Source organism: Oryzias latipes, chromosome 18, assembly GCF_053564925.1.
Source record: "Oryzias latipes strain Hd-rR chromosome 18, Olatipes_Hd-rR_3.1".
NCBI lineage: Eukaryota > Metazoa > Chordata > Actinopteri > Beloniformes > Adrianichthyidae > Oryzias > Oryzias latipes.
Genome location: NC_136254.1, coordinates 20,981,721 through 21,004,613, shown reverse-complemented (window position 1 = coordinate 21,004,613; position 22,893 = coordinate 20,981,721). Strand labels below are relative to the sequence as shown.

At 39.6% G+C, this 22,893-nt stretch overlaps 4 protein-coding genes across 7 annotated transcripts; 3 read left to right on the top strand and 1 right to left on the bottom strand.

The window, feature by feature from the left end:
• Positions 1 to 2,746: 2,746 nt before the first annotated feature.
• LOC105356405 (uncharacterized) lies at positions 2,747 to 4,018 on the top strand. Its single transcript, XM_011487481.3, has 4 exons — positions 2,747 to 2,875; positions 3,194 to 3,286; positions 3,373 to 3,590; positions 3,726 to 4,018. Exons 1-4 carry the CDS (start codon positions 2,873 to 2,875, stop codon positions 3,796 to 3,798), a joined length of 387 nt encoding a protein of 128 aa, XP_011485783.1. The 5' UTR covers positions 2,747 to 2,872; the 3' UTR covers positions 3,799 to 4,018.
• Positions 4,019 to 4,191: 173 nt separating this feature from the next.
• On the bottom strand, positions 4,192 to 8,890 carry phf23b (PHD finger protein 23b). 2 transcript variants are annotated; one of them, XM_023965829.2, is made up of 5 exons: positions 8,367 to 8,890; positions 7,156 to 7,187; positions 6,954 to 7,046; positions 5,772 to 6,393; positions 4,192 to 5,673 (listed from the first exon to the last, which is right to left on the bottom strand). In XM_023965829.2, exons 1-5 carry the CDS (start codon positions 8,392 to 8,394, stop codon positions 5,480 to 5,482), a joined length of 969 nt encoding a protein of 322 aa, XP_023821597.1. In that variant the 5' UTR covers positions 8,395 to 8,890; the 3' UTR covers positions 4,192 to 5,479. The 2 variants fall into 2 exon arrangements, with proteins under 2 accessions (XP_023821597.1, XP_023821596.1); XM_023965828.2 differs by having other exon boundaries at positions 7,156 to 7,235; positions 8,367 to 8,873.
• On the top strand, positions 7,368 to 11,762 carry elp5 (elongator acetyltransferase complex subunit 5). 3 transcript variants are annotated; one of them, XM_020711645.3, is made up of 9 exons: positions 7,368 to 7,503; positions 9,305 to 9,371; positions 9,469 to 9,529; positions 9,629 to 9,709; positions 9,787 to 9,998; positions 10,139 to 10,314; positions 10,939 to 11,031; positions 11,131 to 11,231; positions 11,626 to 11,762. In XM_020711645.3, the coding sequence occupies exons 2-9, from the start codon at positions 9,317 to 9,319 to the stop codon at positions 11,732 to 11,734; spliced, it is 888 nt and encodes a 295-aa protein (XP_020567304.1). In that variant the 5' UTR covers positions 7,368 to 7,503; positions 9,305 to 9,316; the 3' UTR covers positions 11,735 to 11,762. The 3 variants fall into 3 exon arrangements, with proteins under 3 accessions (XP_020567304.1, XP_020567305.1, XP_004079839.2); XM_020711646.3 differs by lacking the exon at positions 7,368 to 7,503 and adding an exon at positions 7,678 to 7,771; XM_004079791.4 differs by lacking the exon at positions 7,368 to 7,503 and adding an exon at positions 8,959 to 9,080.
• A 748-nt stretch (positions 11,763 to 12,510) lies between these two features.
• Positions 12,511 to 22,110, top strand: ctdnep1a (CTD nuclear envelope phosphatase 1a). Its single transcript, XM_004079793.5, has 8 exons — positions 12,511 to 13,343; positions 16,394 to 16,460; positions 17,896 to 18,014; positions 18,103 to 18,174; positions 18,247 to 18,363; positions 18,447 to 18,558; positions 20,215 to 20,299; positions 21,007 to 22,110. Exons 1-8 carry the CDS (start codon positions 13,239 to 13,241, stop codon positions 21,065 to 21,067), a joined length of 738 nt encoding a protein of 245 aa, XP_004079841.1. The 5' UTR covers positions 12,511 to 13,238; the 3' UTR covers positions 21,068 to 22,110.
• The last annotated feature ends 783 nt before the right edge of the window (positions 22,111 to 22,893 follow it).

Genomic DNA, 22,893 nt, shown 5'->3' with positions numbered 1-22,893 from the left:
TTCATTGTTTTGCTTTTGTTTGTTTTTTAAGTTTAAAATACATAAAGCACTTTGTGTTGTTAAGGAATAAAAAAAGGCTTTATAAATAAAGAATTTTGATCTGATTGCTTATTTTGTAAAGACAAATATCAATCAAATTTGCTGGGCTTCGTCCACTGGTTCCCAGTCATTTACATGAAAATCCAGATGTGTGGGGATGATAAACATGGTGTGAGTCAAAAGCAGCGATCTAAAAACACGAATGTGGCGTAGACTCATGTGGTGTAACTGAATGTAGCTCACCATTTTTATGTCATTGGATTGTGGACATTATGCATTTTTGACCTTTCACTTCCACCACACATAAAAAAAACACACATGGAGAGAAAGTTCCTCTTTTTTTCTGCAGAATTTCACAGCAGCCAAGTAAACTATCCCATCCTTCCTTTATGACTGTCCCAACACGCAAACTAATGGTAAGTAGTTGTTTTTCAGGACAATTAAAGTGTGTTGGAAAGCTGGCCAATAGAAGAGGTGAGGGGGGGTTAGTTTGGTGAACATTAACTGGTTCATCGGATGATTTCAACCAATAAAGGCACAAGAAAAAGACAATAAAGAAAATGCACAGCCGTGCCTCTGCCTGCACACTTCCAACTGCTGGAAGTGTGTCTCAGCTTCACATATTTCCAGTTCAGTGGATGGAATCAACCTGGATGGAAGTGTTGCACAAATGACAAGTGCAAAAAAAGAGGTATTAAATTGTTTTAAAAATAAGTAAATAAATACATTTTATAAAGTAGAGTTACTCAAACTTTCTCCAATGAATTCACAGCTGAACACACGTTTCACTAAACAGTTTTAAGGAACACTGGATTATTGGGTAGATTTCTTTTTTTTTTTTATCTTTGAACAATTTCATGGATTTATGAACCTATGGTTAAAAAAAATACAGCAAGGGTCACTTAATTTGCTTACTTTGTTAGATTTAGGACTTTACAGCAGAGATGCACCACAAACCGTCAAATAAACTGCTGATATTACATGTCATTACATGAATTGAATGCATGTAATTCTGGATGCAGGATAGGGAGTTTTAATGTAAATCATTTGATGTATGCAGATGATTTAGTGGATTTTAAGCCCCAGCAGCTCCGGTTTACAACGTCTGTTCCTTTTATGGTTTTAAAGATGACATTTTATGTAACGCTAATAATAGTGCTTTTCTTATTTGTACTAAGGCTGATGGGACATTGAGTTTTCCTGCTTTTAAATTGTGTAGTAATGAGTTCTGTCATTAAGTTAAATATCTCAATCATGTTATTATAACTGATGATGATGATATCTGCAGACAATATTCTCTTTTGTATGCTGAGGCAAACACTCAGGTTTTATTCATGCTAAAATTCTTTTATTCAAATCTTACTGCAGTGCTTTGAACACGCCACACATGTGGATTGACTACTATCATGCAGAGGTTACGAGTTGCTCATAATGATGCCCTGAGGCTTTTATTAAACCCCCCACGATGGTGCAGTGCTAGTGAGCTGTTTGTTGGTGCACTTCACACTCTCCTGGCTGATTGAAGACATTTTATTTATGGTTTTATAAAACGTCTTAATGCCTCTGAGGATACAATCATCCTAGCCCTCACCACACCATTCTTAAATATCAGTCCCCAGTTTGGAGGTACTGGTATGAACGCCTTTTTAAAGCTTTTTTAAGTTTGTAATTGGTGTTATAACTTGGTTTTTATGTTTATTGTTCTTAGCATTTTCCTATCATTTCTATGTTATTCTATGAATGTTGATTCCTTTCTGATTTCTTTTTATGATCTTGTTCTTTGGACCTTGAGTCCGTTATAAATTATACATTCATTCATTCATTCATTCATTCATTCATTCATTCATTCATTCATTCATTCATTCATTCATTCATACATCCACAACCAACTACTACAGTTGCTACATTTAGACACAGGAAGTCTTTTATTTTGAAAGGAAGTTGTTTGAACATCTGTCAAACGTTATAAACTACTTCATTTTAAAAAAAAAGGCTACTTTCTCTTTATGTTTATGTTTGATTGATACCAAAATAAAAATTTCTCATAATAGTAGCAATAACATTAACACAAATCAGTGTTTTATCTTTCTAAATGGTGAAGTGAGACTTTATGGTTCCTTCTGGGTTGTAGTCAGTGAGAAATTGACCCGATGAGCTATTTAAGTGTTAAAGGTTGCAGACTCCTAAATGCATGTCTGCTTCTGCAGCAAATCTGCAAACTGTCTCTGTTTAACAGTTTTCAAATAAAAGAACCTCACTGCCTCATCACACAGTAGTTGCATAATAGACGTAACCAGTCTTGAACTCTGAAAAAACATCAATCGTGTTCAAAATTACATTTCTATTTTACGCACGAATGCCATCCTTCTGCAGATTAGACTTCACAAATGGACATTTTGGTTGATATTTGGTTGATCAGATACATATTGTCTGATCAAAGCTTAAAATTATCATCTGCATATATATTTTATTCAGTGTTGTTGTATGAATGGATAGGAAAAGAAAAAGTGCCCCAAGACAAGAACATAAACAGAAGGCTTATCAAGCTCCCCATCTGTCCTCACTGGAGCCTGAATGTACGTGTGTCCAAAGCTGTCAGTACATAGGAGTGGATATACGCTTTAAACAAACCATGACAAAGCTGGACAGCACGGCGACAGCTTTAATTGGCGCGTCTGATGCCATTCCCACATGCACACACTGTTAGCCTAAACAGTCCCACATTAAAAACCCACCCCTTGATGCCTGGCTTCAAATACCCTCAGTCTGACCACTGGCACACAGTCGCTGCCAAAATCACAGAGGACAGAAATCAAGAGATAAGAGAAGAGTTATGGTAAGATCCGGCTTCTTTTTTTTTTGGAAGTTCATTTCCCTGCTAACCCTTGTGCCATCCTAGGCACTTAAACGCTGGGGGGGTGGGTCATCTAGACCCACCAGACAGTGCGCTGAACCTTTTTTTATTCAATGATTTGTGATCTTCACTGGTGTCCATGGATTACATGAAATCTTTCCACCTTTATCCACCTTTGTCATGGTAGGAAGAACATGTCAATGTAAGGGTGGGGTCATCAAAGATAGCACAAGGGTTAAACCACATAATGAGATGAAAAGTAGGGGTTTGTATTGATGGCTGTCCTCCTGCTCGTCTCAGATGCATTATTCCAGAGGTGTTCTGTCTTTCCTGGCTCTTTACTTCTCACTGGAGGAAACATCCACAGCTGTTTTGCCCTCCAAAATAAAACGGGTAAGGGTCTACAAAGCTCTGTCATCATCAGACGTTGATCCATCTAGTCAGGAGTCGGCTGGATGATCCTCTTTGTGTGTGTCCAGGAAATCCACTGGGTGGACCAAGAGGGCTTTTCCCGCCTGTCTCACCCCGCCAACACGGGTGACCTTTCTGTGGGAGACATGGCCGAGGTCAGCAGGGATGCGAACGGCCGGTCCCTCTTATCGGAGAGCTTCATTGCCCCGCCAGAATCCCCGTCTGTCCAGAGACAAGACCAGAAACAACACCAGAAACTCCACAACCACAAACCAAATGAAAAGAGGTAAGCACCCAACAAAGATTTTTCAGAAATTGCAGGGATCCCAATAAAAGTATAGACGATGATGCTGGTGACATTTATGTTCTGCAGAATTTGCACACATAAAAAAAAGTGGCGTTTTGTGATTTTTCTGTGCAGGAGGAAGGTTGCCCCTCTGGATTCCATCGGACGCTTTCAGATGAAAGGTTTCCGACACCAAAATGCAGCCTGAATCCTTTTTTAGTCAGTCTTGTCACGTTTTCTGATGCAAAACATCCATTTATTGCCACAAAAAATAACTATGCATGTACAGCATGGGAAATGTTTGAACGACACCAGCCTTTATTGGTTTTGGAAGAGCAAACATCTAAACTGTCTTTTGTAGATTCATAAACAGCAGCTATATTTGTCAGAAAATATAAAAACCCATGGTATAAATTCATTTAAAACAATGTTTCTGTATTTATTGTTCAATTGCTGTTTGGCTGTGTGCTGTATGGAGGTTCGTGTCAAGTGGCTCCCTCTAGAGGTCAAACAGGAAAATTACAGTTCAGTGTGCAAACAGGTTCTTTTATAAATGACAACATGAAATGTCTTTTATTGATGAAAATAAAAAAATACAACGTTTGTGGTTCCAAAGGATTTTATTTTTCAAGCTACAATTAAAGAAAACAATATCTGACTGCAGAAAATATAGAATTTGCTTGGGTATTCTCTCTTCACTTTCACATATGTACAGATGTTAAAGAAAAAAAAAAGGATATGTACACAGAACTCGTACAGGGGAGTGCAACCGCTACGGAAAACTCGCAAGGACTCTCCCACAAAACGTAAAAGAAGGAAAGAAAACAAAACAAAAAAGCACATGGTATAAAGCAAAGGAACGCCACAGCCTACGTAGCCTCAACGTTTGTTTTTCTGTACAGCCGAGCTCTTCATCCTTCCCGGCATGCGGTGCACCTCTAAACCCGAAAGTTCGGAAATTTACAAGAAAATGTAAAACACCTTTTCTTTTTTCTACAACGAACCTCAGCGCTAGAAATGAAAAACAACAAAAAAAAACACTGCGAACAGCAACCTTTCGTATAAAATGACTTGACACGTCCAACGACCTTTCAAAATAAATGCTCGTGGTAAATAACTAATGAACCCAACGATTTAACAAAAACAAAAAAAACGCAGCCAGGTAGAGATTTGCATCAACTGTAGCTCCCATTCTCCAATTATATGAAGCAGAAACTGTTTTTATTTTATTTATTTTCTTAAATCAAAGTGCACCGCTGAAATTATTGACGTGTAACTTGAAACTAAGCTACACCAATGCATGGATTTAATCACCTCCTTAACTTTACAACTTCAGTGGAGTCCACCGACAGAAACGTTAAAGAATCACAAAAAGAAATTATTATAATATTAATAATAACACGAGCTGCCCATCGAGCCGTAGTCTGAACAAAACGGGACCTCCGCCTTCCAGAGTCAACCTTGCATTGATTTGAGGTGAAGAAATGGCGATCGAACTGAGAACGAGTGTCAAGTCAAGTTGTCCCCCCTTGATGAAATGCTTTAAAAACATTTGCACATCACCAGTGCAATACATTACGAATCAGGACAAGAGATGCTGGAGTAACATGTTTTTAAAAGGACTCATACCCGGTACGGTTCCCCTCTATGCAGTACTTCACAGTCGGAAAGAAACAAATTCAAAACAAGATGGCAGGGATAAATAATGGTAGCGATTGTCAAAGGAAACGTTTCAAACCAACTGGTGATGCTCTTGAGATAGTTCAGGCGGTTTTGGCTGTAGGCATCAGAGTTTAGTAGGTGTCAGAGAACAGGGTGGGGGGGGGGGGTAAAGGAAACAAAACAAAAACAGGAGTTCTTTGTGTCTCCGAATGAAAGTTTCTTCATCTTTATGTGTCTTTTTTGTGTCCCGACCGCCGCAAGTCTCTGCACTTTTGGCAGTAGAAGATGTCGGGAACGTTTGACTTTTTGATCTTCGCGCACGACAAATGCACCCAAATGCCGCACTGGTTGCACTCGATCATCGGCCGGCCGGCGAACGGCTTCCCGCAGTAACACGTGATCAAGTCCCACGAATCGTCGCCTGTTGGGGAAACAAAAAGGTGAGAAGGCCGGGGTGTGATAGACGCCACATAGCAGTCGGGCGGGTCGTTTTCAATGAAGGACGGTGCTGAGTCTTACCTGACTCTACCATAATGTCTTCGTCTGCGATCCACGTTTCGCCTTCACTGGAGCTCATCTCTGCTTCCCTGGTGGATTCGTCCGCCTGCATCTTCCCCAGCCCCTGTGCGGTGGGGGTGGAGCCCTCGTGCGTGGCGAACTCCTCCCGGACGACGCGCCCCTCAGAGTGCGTAGTCTTTTCCTCAGAGTCCGTCTCGCTTTGAGCCGCCGAGCTTTTGAGCTTCTTGACTTTTGGCTGCTTTGAGGAGTTCTTGCTGCGTTTGATGCGGGCCCTTTTCTCGCTCTCGCTGCTGCCACTGTCTGCCGCTGTCGTCGTGGACGAACCCAGCGACAGCTTCTTCAGCTTTTTGTCCTTCTTGCGCTCCCCCTTTGCGCTGACCTGGCTCTCGTACAGGGAGTCCTTAAGGCGCATCTTATCCAGCAGCGTGCTATCAGAGTGCATGCGGGGGATGTTCTTCCCCTTGTTTGCTCGGGCTTTGCGCACAAACGTGTGGATGGTGTGAATGTCAGAGGTGCCGTCGCCCCATGTGTTGCTCATCGAACTGCTGCCTCCAACGCCTCCATCTGCTGACAGTCCGGAACTGTGGGCGGAGCTGGATGAAGTTGGGGACCAGGAACTTTCCTACAAGTAGACAAAACCCCATTTATCCAATTCTTCATGGCAGTAATTAAATATCCCAACAAATATTTACCAAAATAGCATCAGTTTTGTTACTTTTTTGCTTCTTTGCAATGTTCAAATATAACGTTATTTTAAAATTGTTTAAACGTAATGCATTGTTGTCTACATTCGCCAATCTAATGAGCATCGATGCACGTTGATTTTTCACAGAGACGTCTGGGAAATTTTGAGGCCACTCGATTTTAGTTTTGTACATTCAGAGCGCTCTACAAAATGGCAAATGTCCTATACAGGGCACAAAATAGTAATGAAAGGCGCGGGGTAAGTCCAGCCCTACTTCCCATCATCCATCTGGCTGCACTATAAATGACTATAAAGACTATAAATACTTTTCTTCCATCTGCTCTTGATTCACGACGATTTGAATAAAAAGAAATACTAAGAAATGAAATTTTAAGCCTAATTTTCTTAATATAGATCAAGAATGTCACAAGAACATGTCAAAAACACCACACAAAAAAACAATCAGGTGGGTTTGAGCTTCTTTTTTTTTAACTTACCTCTTTGGGGCTTGGGATGTACCCAGCATAAGCCAGGACAAAGCTGCAGAACTTATTAAAGTCCTCCACGGTTCTCTTTTTCTTCTCCGGGGGCTAAAAAAGCATAAAGCTTTGTTAGAGGAAGTAAAGCTTAGCTACACGAGCCTGGACAACAACAGTGACACAAACCAACACCACACACACACAAAACGTATACACTCACCAGAGGTTCTGTTTTGCATGTCAAAAGAGAATCTGGTTGAGAAAAAATAAACAGCACCAAGTTAGTCACGGCGTCTTGTTCTGAAAAGTTAAACATTTTCGTCAAACACCTTCATGATTTGCTGATGCTCAAGTTCGAGTGATAAAACTAAAGCGAGGTGGGCTAATGCTAATGCTAGCTTACCAATACAGGCCGAGGTCGTTTTTTTTCGGCATCATTTGAGTCAATAACGTTACTTTTCTCAACTAGAATTGATATAACTTGAGATTTTCCTAAGCAGGTGCAGCGAAATATGATGTGTGTTAACATTGGCTAATGTGCTAGCTTAATTCGTACTGCAAAGGAAAGGTAAAAACATATATATAATTATTTTAAAAGCCAACCGTGAAGCTAAATGAATTTATAAATGTTATACGTCAACTATAAACATGTGCATCGAAGTTTGGTTTCACTAAACTACCTGAAAGTGTTTTCTTCTTACTTTGCTATAAGTTAGCTGACATTTAAAGGCGAAGCTAGCCACAATTTAAGCAGCTTGCAATAGCAACGTTTTGAGCTGAGCGGTAATCATAATCGGACTATGTAATTTAAAGTGTTACAACGCTAGTGGCCGAAGGTAATTATTGAGGGAGAAGAGTTGTGATTACAACTCATCATTCAGCAACTAATTCATCGAGTGGGCTTTCTTGAAATGGAAATGGGAGCCCCAGGTTATGAGAAGCGGCTAGCTCCGTATTAGCGAGATGATGCTAACATTTCATCGGGCGTGTCGGATTCGTCAGTTACGATGTTTGAACCGTATCAAATCTAACCATTCTGCGCCACGCTGGTTGTTAATTTTGTTTTAAAGCCGATCAAATACATGGGGTTTGACCAGCTGTCTACTACATTAAGAGTATTTACTTAGAAACGTTAGCAAGGTGATTCGGCGCGTAAGCTAAAAAAAAGTAAGCTAACTGAACGCAGTTGTAACGTTAGATTAACACGACAACCTAACTTAATAATTTATAACGATGCAGCAGAACTGAAAAATAACATCAATCGGTGGCTAGCCATGCCATATTGAAGCATACGCAACGAAACGTAACAGAAGCGTTCACAACTTACACAAGACAACAACAAGCTTGCTAAAGCCCACAAGACGAAAACTAACACCATCGAGCTGCAAATGATAATAAATTAGATTATTAAAGATGTTTTAAAAGATGTACCTTGGTGATCAGACATTATGTCGAGCATTGTCGCCTCACCGCCAAGGCCTCGGTCGAAGAAACAGAAGCAGCCTGTAAGCTAGCCAGAGAGAGCGGCCGTCGCTGGGAATGCTTCCCAGCGTGGCTGCACCGTATTGCCGGGTAACTTCAGCAACAGACTGCCCAACGCGCGGAAGACTAAGCAGAATCTTCTTCAAAGAAAATAATCCAAAAGGGCCCAGACAGTCGTTGTGTTGCCTTGGTGGGGATTCGTAAACGATCACCGATGTCGGATCAGAACAAATCAGTCTTTTTAGTTCGACGAAAATAGCAATTAAGCCCCTTTTTTATCTGGACGTGTGGTTTAAAAAGCATCCTAAGAAAAGCAAATATTAACCAGCACTGATAATGGATCCATAACGAAAACTTTAAACGTAGTAATTGTTTCCTAGTCTTTCCCGAAGGTACACAAACGACCTGAGTTTGAGCTTTATTAAGCAGCACGGTCTTCGTGCGCGGCAGAAACCTTTTCGGGGGCTGTTGGTAGATTGGATCACCGAGTAGGACGTAGCGGGAGGGATCCTTTGCTGTGATTGGCTGACTAGGTTCGGTTTAGTTCGCTGATTGGTTGATAGTGCTAAAGTAGGCAGGGCTTGTCGACAAAGCTGATCCAATCTAACATCAACCTTCTTAAACTGCCATAAACCATTCCAGTGTTGCATGCTGGGAAATGCAGTAAGTATACTTTGGCATCCACTTTCATGTAAAACAAGAGTGTGTGTTTTAAACTATATTTCCCATAAGGCACCGAGGGTAAAATGCGGAAGTGTGGGATGGGGCGTTTCTTTATCCCCCAGCATGCTATTTAGCTGAAAGATGTAGCTCTTTTATGGTGTAAAAACACACGATTATACAATCGTTTCCCTTCGTATTTTGTATTTGCCTTTCCATCTTTGTAGCCTAGTTTCACCATGTTGTCCGAGCTTTTACAAGGCACCGATGTTGGAGGTTTCCTGCTAATTCAAGGTAAAACCAATGTTTATAGAAGTAATATTTATTTGTAAAGAATAATACTTCGCAAGTAAGATCTATATTCATTGACATGACAAACATCCCTAAACAGATTCATGTAGTTACTCTGGACGACATCTCCTAAAGAGCTTCATTGATGCTGCCTTGAACAGGTCTCTTAAGAGATTACTACTTTTATTACTCAAAAACATATTTAAATTACAATTTATTTATTCTAATAAAAAAACATTTATTTATCATTTGAACACCAGGGAAGAGGTGGTACACGTGCTTGGATTGGATGTGAGCGAAGAAGAACTGAAAGAAGGACTGAAATCATTCGTTTTTCAGAGGTAATTTCTGTAAACATAAATGAGTTGCTTTATCTGTTGATCCAAAGTGAACTGTAATTGGGATGAACTCCTTTCAGGCTGCACTTTCACGACGCTTATGCAGATCCTCTTGGGTGGACGGATAACTCGCCTTTCACAGTCCACCAGTTCAGCTCGTCCAGACTCACAGAGCTGTTAAAACAAACGGCACCATCCAAACCAGCTACATTAGTGATTGATTCTCTTTCATGGGTTTTGAGGCATATTAGTCCAACTGCTGTCTGCCACACACTGCAACAACTCAAAAAAGGTGATAATAAAGTTTCTTCATCTAATTTCAAGTTTCATACTGAAAACGTAATACAATCTCAGTGCTTTATTTATACACTTAAAGTTATTTCATTGTGTTCTGTGTATTTTTATTTTGTTTGTTTCTGTGTTTATCATTAGGGGGAGCTGTAAGAACTATTATAGGCTTGCTTCATGAAGACATGCATTCAAGGGGCATTGTGGGAAGTGTCTGCCGCTTGGCCACTTCAGTTATTACTGTGGAGCCTGGAACAAAGGGGGAAGAAGCACTGGCAAAAATAACAAAACGCTCAAAATCGGGGAAGGTTACGCAAGATGTAAGCCACATTAACACTGCACTTAAACACTCTTATGAAAATCATGTTTTTGGTGTTTTTAACATGCTCTTGTGGCATTTTTGTGATGGTGGAGGACATATAGAAAGAAAATTAAGCTTAAAATTACTTTTTTTTTTTTTTTAATTAAAATCGTTGTTAATCAGGAGCAGATGAAAAAATGCAGTTAGAAAAAGCTTGTAGCTGTGGCACTGCTGCTACAAGCTCCTTGCTCCGCTCCATTCTGATGGCTCCACCTGCGGGCAAAAAGATCCATATGCGTCTTTGTTTTCCTCATTTGAGCTGGAATCTGCTTCAAAGCTGTATGGCTGGATAGCTCCAATATTGCTCACCATTTTCTTTGCACCAGTAATTTTAGGTTGGGGGTTACTCCACAACTCGGAGGCGAATTTCTAGGGAGCTCTTCCTGCTCTGCAGAAACTACATCATAGAAAATGACAATTTTTATTTTTTTATTTTGGCTAAAACAGCGTAATTATGATTAAAAGACCACTGGGAACACCTCTGAAATAGATCAAAAGATGGTCAGAGTGGGTTTTTACATTTTCTTTGCTTTTCTCCACCATGATAGACTTGATTTAATTACTTTTGTTTTTGCATTTGCAGGAGCAGATATTCAGCATCAGAAAAGATCTGACAGTCACTGTCCTGAGCAAACCTACCAATCCTGGGCACAAACGAAGCACCACAGAAGAACAGGTTTATTAAAGACAAATAATAGTATTATTTTTACATGATTACAGTGAGGGTACGAGAATACAACAGAGCTAAAAAGGTTCTTACTTTTGTTTTTAAAAGGTGGATCCAACAGCTAACTTAACATTCAATCTTCGACTGACTGATGCAGAGCGTGAAGCCAAGGAGAAGCTTGCACTACCTTTTGTCTTCAGCAAAGAGAAGTATGACCTTTATATATTTTAGATTTTTTATTATTATTTACATTTAAAATTTATTTATATTTCTAACCCTGACTTGTGTTTTTTAAACACTTTGAGAGGATCATAATTGTATTGTGCATACAAAACAGGAAATTCGGATTCAAATTCCATATAAAAATTTAATCAAACTTTATTTATAAAAAGCTTAACTTTCTTACGCTTTCTGGATGTTTTTTCTTCATTTTTTTAGATCCCCAGTTCAATAAATGTTTATAAAGTGACTTTTTAAGAACGTTCTTGTTTAGGGGCTTGTTTGTTGAGGCACTTATCGTGCCTAATCTGGCAAATCTTATGGAGATGTTTGGGTACTAATATTTGAAATATTTTTTTAAAATCATTTTGTACTTTTGTGCAGGAAAACCGCTCTGCTTCACTCCGGCCCAGGGTCCGGAAAAATTCTGTATGAGCCTGATGCAAGCGACGACTACGACCAGGAGGATCCTGATGACGATCTTGATGTTTGAGTTCAAAGAATAAAACCCAAAGATATCAGTCTTTTATGTTGTTAATGCTTAGTACGATTAGGAATGAGTGGATTGATATTCTATGAAAAGTATTTCAAATACTTCGATTGGGTTTTTTATTACTTATTTGTTAAACGCGAGTCAACTCTTAAAGCACCCAACAAATTAAGTCATCTTAAAATGACAAAAAAGAAAATATTTTTTGAAGAAAAAAAATCTTCTTTAAAAAATGTTTTTTAATTAATAAGTTTGATAATTAATTTATTTGTTTCAGGCTATTCATATATTTAATGTTCTCAGCCAATTAAGTCATCTTCATCCAAAAATACATTGTTTTAGGAAAAAATATGTTTTAATTGTTTATTTTTTGTTAGGTTTTATTGTTTTAATTTCTGTAAATCTGGTCTTATCTTAAAGCTCCCAGCAAATCAAGCCATGTAACATAGCAGAACACAAAATATTTTGGGAAATATTTGTTTTAATTCATTTTGCAATGTTTTTTATCTAAATTCATTATTGATGAATTTTATTATAAAAAAATAATTTTAACTTATCTTGTAGTTCACAATTTTTATAGAAATATATGAAAAAGCTGCATTTGCCAAAAACGTATTTGACAGTTTTAGTTCGACTATATTATATTCACATAAACCTTTGTATTAAATATATTTCTGAACAAGTCTCAAATGGCTATTCTTTGAAGGTGCAGCAACCTGTCTTAAATGCTCCTTTCCGGGTAAGGGTTAGTTAAGGCGACAGAGAACAAACTAGAAGCTGTGACAGTTTTTTTTCTAACACTGTGGGAGCATGCACGTGCTCGTACACGCCTGTTTGTGTTTTTTCCACGTGGACGTGCCTGCGCGCGACCAACTAGACCGTTGCGGAAGTGACGGCAAGGCGGCGATGGCGGCTCGCAGATTCATTCCGGATTTCAACTGGACTACAAACTGATTCTAGCCAGACTGGTCGGACTTTACGGAACTTTTGCACAGTCGTCCCTCCTCTGGTGCCGGCCAGGTCGAAGTCACATTGAGCCGGTGCCTGTCAACGAACGTCCGCACAGTTTTTTGGGGGTATTTTTGTCCAGGGTTCAAGGTGGTCACCCTGTCGAGCTAGCTGTAGCCTTGTAGCTATCAAGCTAGCGGCGGTTAGTGTACAGCTTTGAGAGGCTACTCTGTCAAGAAGCTACGTGCTAAAGGTCCATGCAGCGGCTTTTACTTTCTCCCCCTCCAAGTTGGCCTGTTTACGTTACAATGCGAGTGCCATTCGGTCCGTGCTAAACGAGCCACAACCGTGCAGAGCGAGGAACTCAGTCACACACGTTTGCTTCGGCCTCTTCCTGATTGATATATATATATATATATATATATATTGAAGTAGCTGGTTTGGCGGCTGTCGCTAAAGAGAAACGCAGCTAGTTAGTCCCTTCTGTGCACAGATAACACGTTTTCTTTTTAATCAACTGGAAATTGACCCGCCGTGGGGTCTTTGCGTGCTCATCAACATGCTGAAGACCCGGCAGTGTCTTCTCGGCATCCGCACTTTCCTCAGTGTTACGTCCAGAATATGGGGCTTCTTCATGTACATCCTCAGGAAGCACCTACGAACGGTAAGAGACTGACAAAGTGACGTTTATTTGCCTCAAAGACTTTTAGCGCTTAATACAGGCTCCCTCCTGTTCAAATCAAAACGTTCTTTATTTAAAAAGCCCTTTTCATACTGTAATACAATGTCAGTGCTATTGTAAAGGTGATACTTTACGAGGTCGAGTCTTAAATGGTTAAGTGTTTGCAACTGCAAGTCCATCAAAATTAAGACATAAACAAAAACCAGTGTTGATTCCTTATAAATATTCAGCCTTTTTGAAAAAATAAGCAACTACCTTTGAGTTTACTAAGTAAGCATTTAAACTACAAAATACAATGTTATTTTTAAATAATTAATAAAACCTTAGTTAGGAAGCATTATATTAGATCAGAAGTGTAGATTATTTTTTATCCCTTAGTTTACAACCGCCCTTAGTCTTTATGGACTTTTTTTTATAGATCTAAAGACCCACTCCTATGAGAATTGTGCTTTTGACCTGTTCTTGTGGCATTTTTCACATGGAGGACATGTATAAAATAAATTAAGCTTAAAAATTCCGGGTATTTCTTTATTCAAATGGTGAATCAGGAGCTGATTAGCCACAATTTCACTGCTTTGCTCTGTTCTGATGTATCCACTTGTAGACGTATATAGATTGTACGTCTCTGTTTTCGTTGTCTGAGCAGGTATCCGGCTCAAAACCGTACACTGGGTAGTTCTGATATCATTTTTGTTCCATCGCTCAATGCTAGGTAGCGGTTGTGATGGGCTGTAAGCTAGCGGGAGAGCGTGTAAACAAATGGATGACGGGAAGTAGGAGCGGGCTTAGCGCACACCAACACTTCCCCTCACAACTCGGTGGTGAATTTCTAATGAACTACTGCCGCTCTGCACACTGTCTTTATTTGGGCTAAAATCAGCACAGTCATAATTAAAAGACCCCTGGGAAGACTTTTACAGTAGATCAAAAGATGACCGGTTAACTGAAGCCCAGAAACATCCGTCTAAGTTCTATCATAAACATAACAACTAGTATGACAAACTAGAAGTATTTAGGGGAAATGTATTTGTGGTGAAAACGGAGTGAATGTCTGCTTTAAGCTGCCTTTAAAGCAAACAAAGCCTGGAGGTGTGTCTCGTGTGTCGTAATCAAGTCGCTGTTGTAGGTTTGTCTGCAGTTTGTGTGGCAGTTTTGTCAACTGGCTATGTGAGTTTTGTAGTGGAGTCCATGCTATGGATGGAGTGAGAGGATTACGTCAGCACACGGACACCACTGTTCTGTGTCACTCGTTTGGCTTTGTTGTTTAGGATCTCTAATCATTTTATTTGGTCTACCAAAAGCATGAAAATGACTCACGTATAGGACTTCTTTTTCAAATCAAATGATCTTTTTTTAAACTTCTAATTAAAACCCCCAGACTTCCTCTGACACTGATCCCAATCAGCACTTAATGAATGAGAAGACAATTGTTGATGAATGTCACCGACTCTGCTGTTATAAAAGGGTCTTGTTCATTTCCCTCGCCAGATTAAAATTTAAATAATTCATTGATTAATTCAAGAATAGACGGGCCTGTACTGATTATGCATCTAATACTTTATTTTTTAAAAATACTATGAAGTTTGGTACGACAGAATATTAGCATCAGCATAAAAATAAATACATTTATGAGAATAAAGTTATTAAAATATGAGGAAAATGTGTGCATTTACGAGAATAAAGTCCTTAAATTGAGCCTTAAAAAAGTATTATTTTATGAGAATAAAGTCATACATTTATGCGGCAAAAGGCTGTTTACTAATAATAATAACAAAAAAGAACCAATGAGGTGTTTCAGTATGAGAGACTTGGAGCGCATTGTGCGCAGTTACTTCAGCATTGCTATTTATAATAAGGAAGCACTGAGACTTTTACTGAGTCAACGTTGTTTTATTATAAGGACATTTGAAAAAATCTGCAGGACACTGGACCTCTTCAGATGATTTTGACCCACAAGGAGTGGAATTCCGGCGGGAAAGACGTCCAAATGCATTATGGCACATGGATGCCTGTAATAAAAAAACCTGCCGGTAAATGGCTGCACTGGCGGGTTCACTTAATGTGAACAGACGCTTACACAACCAACTTTATTAAAAGAAAATTACGACTTATTTATCATACTTTATTTGCGTAAATTAATTTATTTTGTTTCTGTCATGGTGACCCTAATACTCCATCGCAGTTTGGCACAACGGCAAGAACGTTTAGTTTGTTAAAACGATCATGAATGATGGAAAATTGTTATTTATTGATACTAGCGGGTTAAATGGATAAAAGAAAAGGCTGTTGAATGCAGATCCATTTCCATAAATGTGTTATCTCTGCTTCAGATACATAAAGCAGGTAACCTCCACTTTACCCGTCTTTATGCTGCAGGAATGTATTTCCTGTTTTAGTCTCAGGGGTGCCCAGCAGCTGCAGCCACTGCAAGCTTCCCCAAGCTCGCCGTGGCTGGCAGCAGCGAGTAAAAGGGAGGGGGCACCACCACGGGGAGGCCCCGTCCCATGGAAAAGGTCCCAAGCAGTTCAGTCAAAGTCACCCTTGCAAGTCTTCCTGTCTGTGAGTGCCCCGCTGACACCCACTGACAGCTGGAGGGGGGGTAAAAATAGCCCCTGTGAGGGAAAAGTGCAGAGCCCCTGAGCAGGAGCAGCACTTGGAAGGCTCCTCACTGTAGTTGGAGCCGGAATTAAACCAACGTTCACTCTTGGATGATGTTTCTTCTCATTTATGACCTACTTTCTCTTATTTACAGCTGTAAATAAAAAATAAGGGCTGTAAAAGCGAATCAAGTTCCACTGCTCTAAATTCAGAATGAGCATCCGTGGGCTTCCACTACTAATCTTTTCAAAATAAAAGCAACAATAATAGTAATGCATTTTTTTAAGAAGTTTATGGTGGAAACCACCAGACGGCATCTTCCAAGCAAACATTGATGCACATATTTAAATGTGGGATACATTTTTTTACCCAAATGACCTCATTGTTTTTTATATTTTCACATTCAATCTTGTATTTTGTATTTACATTTTCAGATAATCCAGTATCAGACGGTGCGATACGACACTTTGCCCCTGTCCCCCATCTCCAGAAACAGACTAAGTGAGTACGCCAGGGTTTTTTTCTCATGTGGAACAGCTTTTGACGCCGTCGGAGGACGAAGCTTCTTGTGTCTCCGTTTTGTTTGCTTCTTTCACAACACACATGCTGACGCCCGCAGCTTTGCAGTGATGAACCGAATCAACAAGAAGGAACTGCCGGTGGTGCTACAGAAAGAGCCTTTTTCGCAGACAAAGCTGCTCAGAAACACTCACCACTTCCTTCACCACAAAGTTCAAGCCCAGCCGTTTTCACACAATTTATTTTCTCCTCATGAGGGACCCCCCCCCAGATAATTTACACCTTGACCTGTTAAAACTACCAGCTAAAAACAAACTTCAGTTCACGTCTGTGCTTTCTCAGCCGATCAAGCGCCTGAACGGATGTTTGTCATCCGTTAAATGAAGGTTTGGGTTGTCTGGTCAAAAGCAAAGATCGCTCAGAATCTGTTCCTGCGTCATTTCAGCTGAAAATATTGAGTGACAAGAGAAAGAAAAGATTATATTCACTTGATGGGAGATGTTGATCTTTAGCCTTGCAGTGTTTCCCAAGATACTTCAGTCCATTTGTAAACAAAAACGAGACCAAATTGTAGCAATTGATGTTTATAAGTTGCTATGGAAACCTTCAAGGGTTGAAGAAAAACACAAATGAAAATTGTGTTTTTAACATGTTCTTGTGGCATTTTTTTCTTGTGATGGAGGACATGTCTAAAGAAATTAAGCTAAAGATTGCAAATCTGTACGCCAGTGGGAGAGCATGTAAACAGAAAGCTCTCAGATCCACGTACGTATCAGTTTTCCTCGTCTCAGCGGGCATCTGGCTCAAAATCGTACGTCTGGACATCTCCAACACTGCTCGCCATTTTTGTTGCACCGCTAATAGGTCTTTTGTTTTGATTTTTTTTTTTGGGGGGGAGGGGTATAAATGGCAGGAAAGCACTCCATCCTAATTGTCCCGCCCACAACTCAGAGGTGAATTTCTAATGAACTCCTCCCGCTCTGCAGAAACTACATCTTTGAAAAGGACTAGTTCTTTTCGGTTTGTGTGGCCGAAACAATAGAATCATAATATTGGAAAAAAAAAAAAGAACAGAAAACAGATCAAAAGAGGATTGAAGTGGGCCTTTAAAATATGTTAGTATGTGGGTGGAGATGCTGGCCTTCCATTACCATGTGTGTGTGAATGAACTTCTGTCAGTAGACCTCAGGCATCGCTGACTCTTGACCTGCTTCATTTGCTTCTTTGACGCCTAACTAGAGCTGAAGAGCCGAACCCGAGCGAATGACCACGGCCTTCACTCACAGCCCCATTAGTTCTGCTGACAGCGTCCGTACAACATCCGGGTGTCACACCAGTCTAATTCCTTTTTCTGCATGTGCGTTCTGTTCTTAAATTCAGCTTTCGTTGAGTGTATCCACTTTGTCTCTTAAACCAGATGCAGTAAAAAGGAAGATTCTGGTTCTGGACTTGGACGAGACGCTGATCCATTCTCACCACGATGGGGTTCTGAGGCCTACAGTGAGGCCCGGCACGCCTCCAGACTTTATCCTCAAAGTACGGACACTCCCACATGAACTCACCTGCTTTTGTTTCTTTGCTTTCTGTCGATGATCTGACCTCTTTTGTTTGCTCTTCCTCTCAGGTTGTCATCGACAAACATCCAGTCAGATTCTTTGTACATAAAAGGCCGCACGTGGACTTCTTTTTAGAAGTGGTATGTCTAGTCCTGCCTGAGTTGTGTTAGACAGGAAGAATAGCTGGAAACGGCTGCCGATTGTGTCCACAGGTGAGCCAGTGGTACGAGCTGGTGGTTTTCACAGCCAGTATGGAGATCTACGGTTCAGCCGTGGCCGACAAGCTGGACAACAACAGGAACATCCTAAAACGCAGATACTACAGACAGGTGGGGCTTTAAACCCTCAACCCCAGTCAGCTTTTTATTCCCACCGACGTTGACTCTTTGTGCGATTTCTTTTCTTCTGACAGCACTGTACGCTGGACTTAGGTAGTTATATTAAAGATCTGTCTGTAGTACACGATGACCTGTCTAGTATTGTAATCCTGGACAACTCGCCTGGTGCTTATCGAAGCCATCCAGGTAAGGACAAAGCTTTATTTTGTTTTCTAAAGAAAATGTAAACCACATGGAACAAAATTCATGTATAAAAAAAGAAAAGAAAAACAATAAAAAATCTGTTTTGACTCATTTTAGACAAACACACCTGTTGTATTATTAGCCACACCTGAACTCAAATCCCATGAGCAACAAAACATCGACTTTCAGCTGAATTGAGGAAGCAGCAGCGCATAAAGAACTTTAGACAAATGAATACAAAAACAGAAAAAGGAAGATAAATCCTATTCTCTGTCCTTTTTACACAATGTAATTTGATTGATCTGTTTCCATTTATTACGCTTATTTAAGATTTATAACTTTTTTGTTTTTATTAACGGAAAAACATTTTACTGCTGAAAACATTAGACTATCTGCTTTAAAATGCAGCATTTCACCTATTTATCTTAATATTTTTGTCATAATTTCACCTCTGAATAATAAATTGTTCCCTCGTTTGTGGCAGGAGTTGGATATTTTAAAAAAAAACCTGCGGTAGAGGAAATCTGTGAAAGATTAGAAATGTTTTAGGGCTCCTCACTGCACACTTTACACACTTTTCTCGTGAATATTTTCACCCTTTTCTGACTTGTTTAACTTCTCAAAGTTCAACTGCTCATAGAAAATCAAGGCCATTATTATAGAATTAAAAAAAACTAGATTTGTGTAGATTTGGCAAAATGAACACATTTGGTACCAGAAACAAAGTACAAAGGAAGTTGTTTGATAGACGAGATCTACAGCCAATCAGGACGCAGAACACAATGTGCTGTAAAAAATAAAAATGAACAAGCCAAATTACACACAAAAAACCTTAGAATGGCGAGACTGCAAAAGGTGAACTGGGATATAGCGAGGGAACATTGCAGTTTATTTCTTTGAAGATCAGTTACTTCTTTGTTTTTATGATGAAATGTACTTAGGTTTTTAGTGCATTTATGCAATATTGTTCAATCTAACTATTCATGAAGGTAAAATGAATAAATGAGGGGTTGGATTGAGAAAGACCGAGGGATAAAAAAAAAGACCAGCAAAGATCTAGCATGAATTATTTATTGTTGCTGTCCAATTCATTATAAAATAGAAAGAATCATGCTGATGTCAAAAGTCAAAAACCTCACCGATATGAAAATGAAGACCTTTAAGTTTCCTCTTCAGGAGTTTCAGGTTTTTAAATCCCTCCGTTGTGGCTGCTTGATGAGATTTACTGGAGCTTTTTGTCCTCTGGATAATCAAAACCTTTATTTCAAAACAGTAACCTGTGTTTACAGACGCTTGTCTATTGTTTCAATGAGTTTATTCATCTGAAACATGTAAATGTGGCAAATATTCATACAAATAAACTAAACGACAAACGTATTTCCACATTACACACACAGCCACATACATGGTGATAATTTTCACAAAAAAAAAACAAAATACAGATTTTTTTTTTTTAAGGAACATATCTTAATTCCTGTAAGAATGAAGTATAGCAAAAATACTAACTAATAAACTATTGATGTTCTGTTTTGTCAGTAATCTACACAAAATCAATGGAGCTTTATGATGAAACAGATGAACTTTAGAAGCCAGGAGTGGATTTAAAGGCAATGCTTCTCACCACAAGCAGTGATTCCTTTCTTCTCTTCTCTCTTTCAGACAATGCAATTCCCATCAAGTCCTGGTTTAGTGACCCTAGTGACACAGCGCTTCTTAATTTGCTGCCTATGCTGGATGCACTAAGGTAACGGGACTGGGAGCTTGTTTACAAAGCAAACACTCCATGTTTACTGACTTTAAAGGCTTTATTACACTTATTAAACCGTTTCAGTTTCACAGATAAAGTGTGATTGGAGTTATTACTATTTATACAGTATTTATTTGTATAAATACTGTATAATATCCCTTTTAGGGTTTTTTGTTGTTTTGCAAAAGGAATCCAAATATTTGTTGACTGTCTGAAAATAAAAAATTCAATCCTTTTTTCACAGTTTTCTCTTAATGAAAGTGAAATATATTCTCCTTAAAGTCCAACTCCGATCCTCTTTTTCCTCCATTTTCTAAGCGTCCTCAGTGGTCTTTTGATTAAGATTCCGCTGTTTTTAGACAAAATTTAAAATAAAAGTGGACATAATTCACCTCTGAGTTGTAGGCAGAGTAAGCCCGCCCCCACTTCCCGTCATTCATTTGCATGTACGCTCTCCTGCTAACTCACAGGAGCGTTTTTTTCTTGATCTTTTTTAAATGGCATGTTTTCCTCTGCCTCTGATATACGACTCACTCAAATGCAACTTTAAGCTTAATTTTCCTTCTATATGTCCTCCATCATCAGAAAATGCTACAAGAAGATGTTAAAAACCCCATTTTGTCATCCGAGTGGGTCTTTTAAGGAATTTATGAGCTTTTGTTTTGCCGTCTGAAGAGCCAGACTTGTCTTGTTCTCGGCCTCAGGTTCACCGCTGACGTCCGCTCCGTCCTCAGTCGAAACCTCCATCAGCACCGGCTTTGGTGATTGGCTGAACCGAGGGGAACCGGTCGTGTTGACCAGCGTCTTCCTCTCTGCTGGCCTCCAACCTGCCCTCCATCCCCGCCCAGGCCTCCCGCCCGTCCTCTCTGAGCCTCTCAGAAGGGACATTCACTCGGAACGAACAATAACGGGATCACAGAAATAAAAAACAAACAAACTACTGGGTTGGGAGGGGGAAGCCAGCTTTTTTTTTTTTCCTTTCTTGAATCTTTATTTGTATTATTTTTCTTTTTCAAAAACAAATGGAGTCTCTGCCTTATCGCTCCTGATACTGACTGCGTATGGAGGTGAGTGAGCCTGTTTGTGTGAGTATGCCTGCTGGGTCCGTTCAGCATTTTTGGACATTTTGGAGGACTGACGGGGCAGACGGAGGATCATCAGAGAGACACTAGACAATTCTACACCCGGAATTCTTCCTCCTCTCCACCGTCGATGCAGCTCAGCAGAACTTCTTGGAGGAAATGGAAAAACTGCTCCTTCATTCAATCAAATTTTTACTTCACTGATTGGTACTTGTTTTTTCTTCCCATCAAGTATGGATTGATTTAAATAATTTAACTGATCTTTACTTTCAAGAAACATATTTTTAAGGACACATTTTTTCCCCCCAGATGAAGACTTTAAAGTTGTAAGAGCCAGAAAAGAAAAAGAAAAAGGAGTGGCTCGTAACGGTTTGGGGACTGCCATGCCGCCTTTCCATATCTGATTGTTTCTATTTCCATGATATATAATAGAATGAATTCTGCACATAATGCTCTCCACCTTGGTCATTTGAAGCCATCCTGGTTTGTTATAATAGGAATTGCACTTAATTCTCCTCATTTTATTTTTTTGTTGCAGTTTGCAATTTGATTTAAATTCACAATCTTTACAGTTTTTTTAACCCCATCCCCTCTTAACTATATGGGTTTAATCCTGTATCTTTAAATGCCTTCTGAACAATGTTGGTCTCATCAAAGCTCACAGCAGATTCTTATCAGCTCTGTCTCCATGTCTGTGTTACTAATAAAACACTTGTCAGTATCGACCTTTTATTGTTCCGCTTCTTTTTTTTGTTTTTAAGAGAACAGATTTTTTTTTCATACTTTAGCCAAATTTTGCAACAACAAAAAAATGAATCACTAAGCTCAGGATCTGGAGTTCTGCAACAATCCGCCACCTTGTGGTAGAATTAGTACTTACAGGTGACTTTGTTTTTCGTTCTGTAACCCTTGTGCTATCTTAGATGACCCCACCCTTACTTTGACGTGTTCTCCCTACAATGACAAAGGTGGATAAAGGTGGAAAGATTTCATGTAATCCATGGACACCAGTGAAGATCACAAATCATAGAAGAAAAAAGGTTCAGAGTACTGTCTAGTGGGTCTAGATGACCCAACTCCCAATGTTAAAGTGCCTAGAATAACACAGAATAGAAGAAAACTGAAAATTGTATTCAAAGGGGTCTGCAGCCTACAGCCCCAAAGTCATATGTGTGGGGGGGGGGGGTAACTGTAAACTACCTCAAACGTATCTATCACTTTGTCTATTTGATCTTTTCCATATCTACACTCCCTCCCGCTCTCTCTGATCTTCTTCCCTGCAGCGCTCCGTACCCCCCATTCGACTGGTCACCATGGGGACCAGAGCCTTTAGCCAATCGGCCCCCCCCAACTATGGAACTCTCTCCCCCTGGACCTCCGTATCACTGACTCATTAATTATCTTTAATTCTGCGTTTCAACTACGATTGCCCATCCATCCGTTGTCTGATTTTATTATTTCTGTAGTGGCAAGAAAGGAGCTTTAAAATAAAATAGCTTATTACTATTA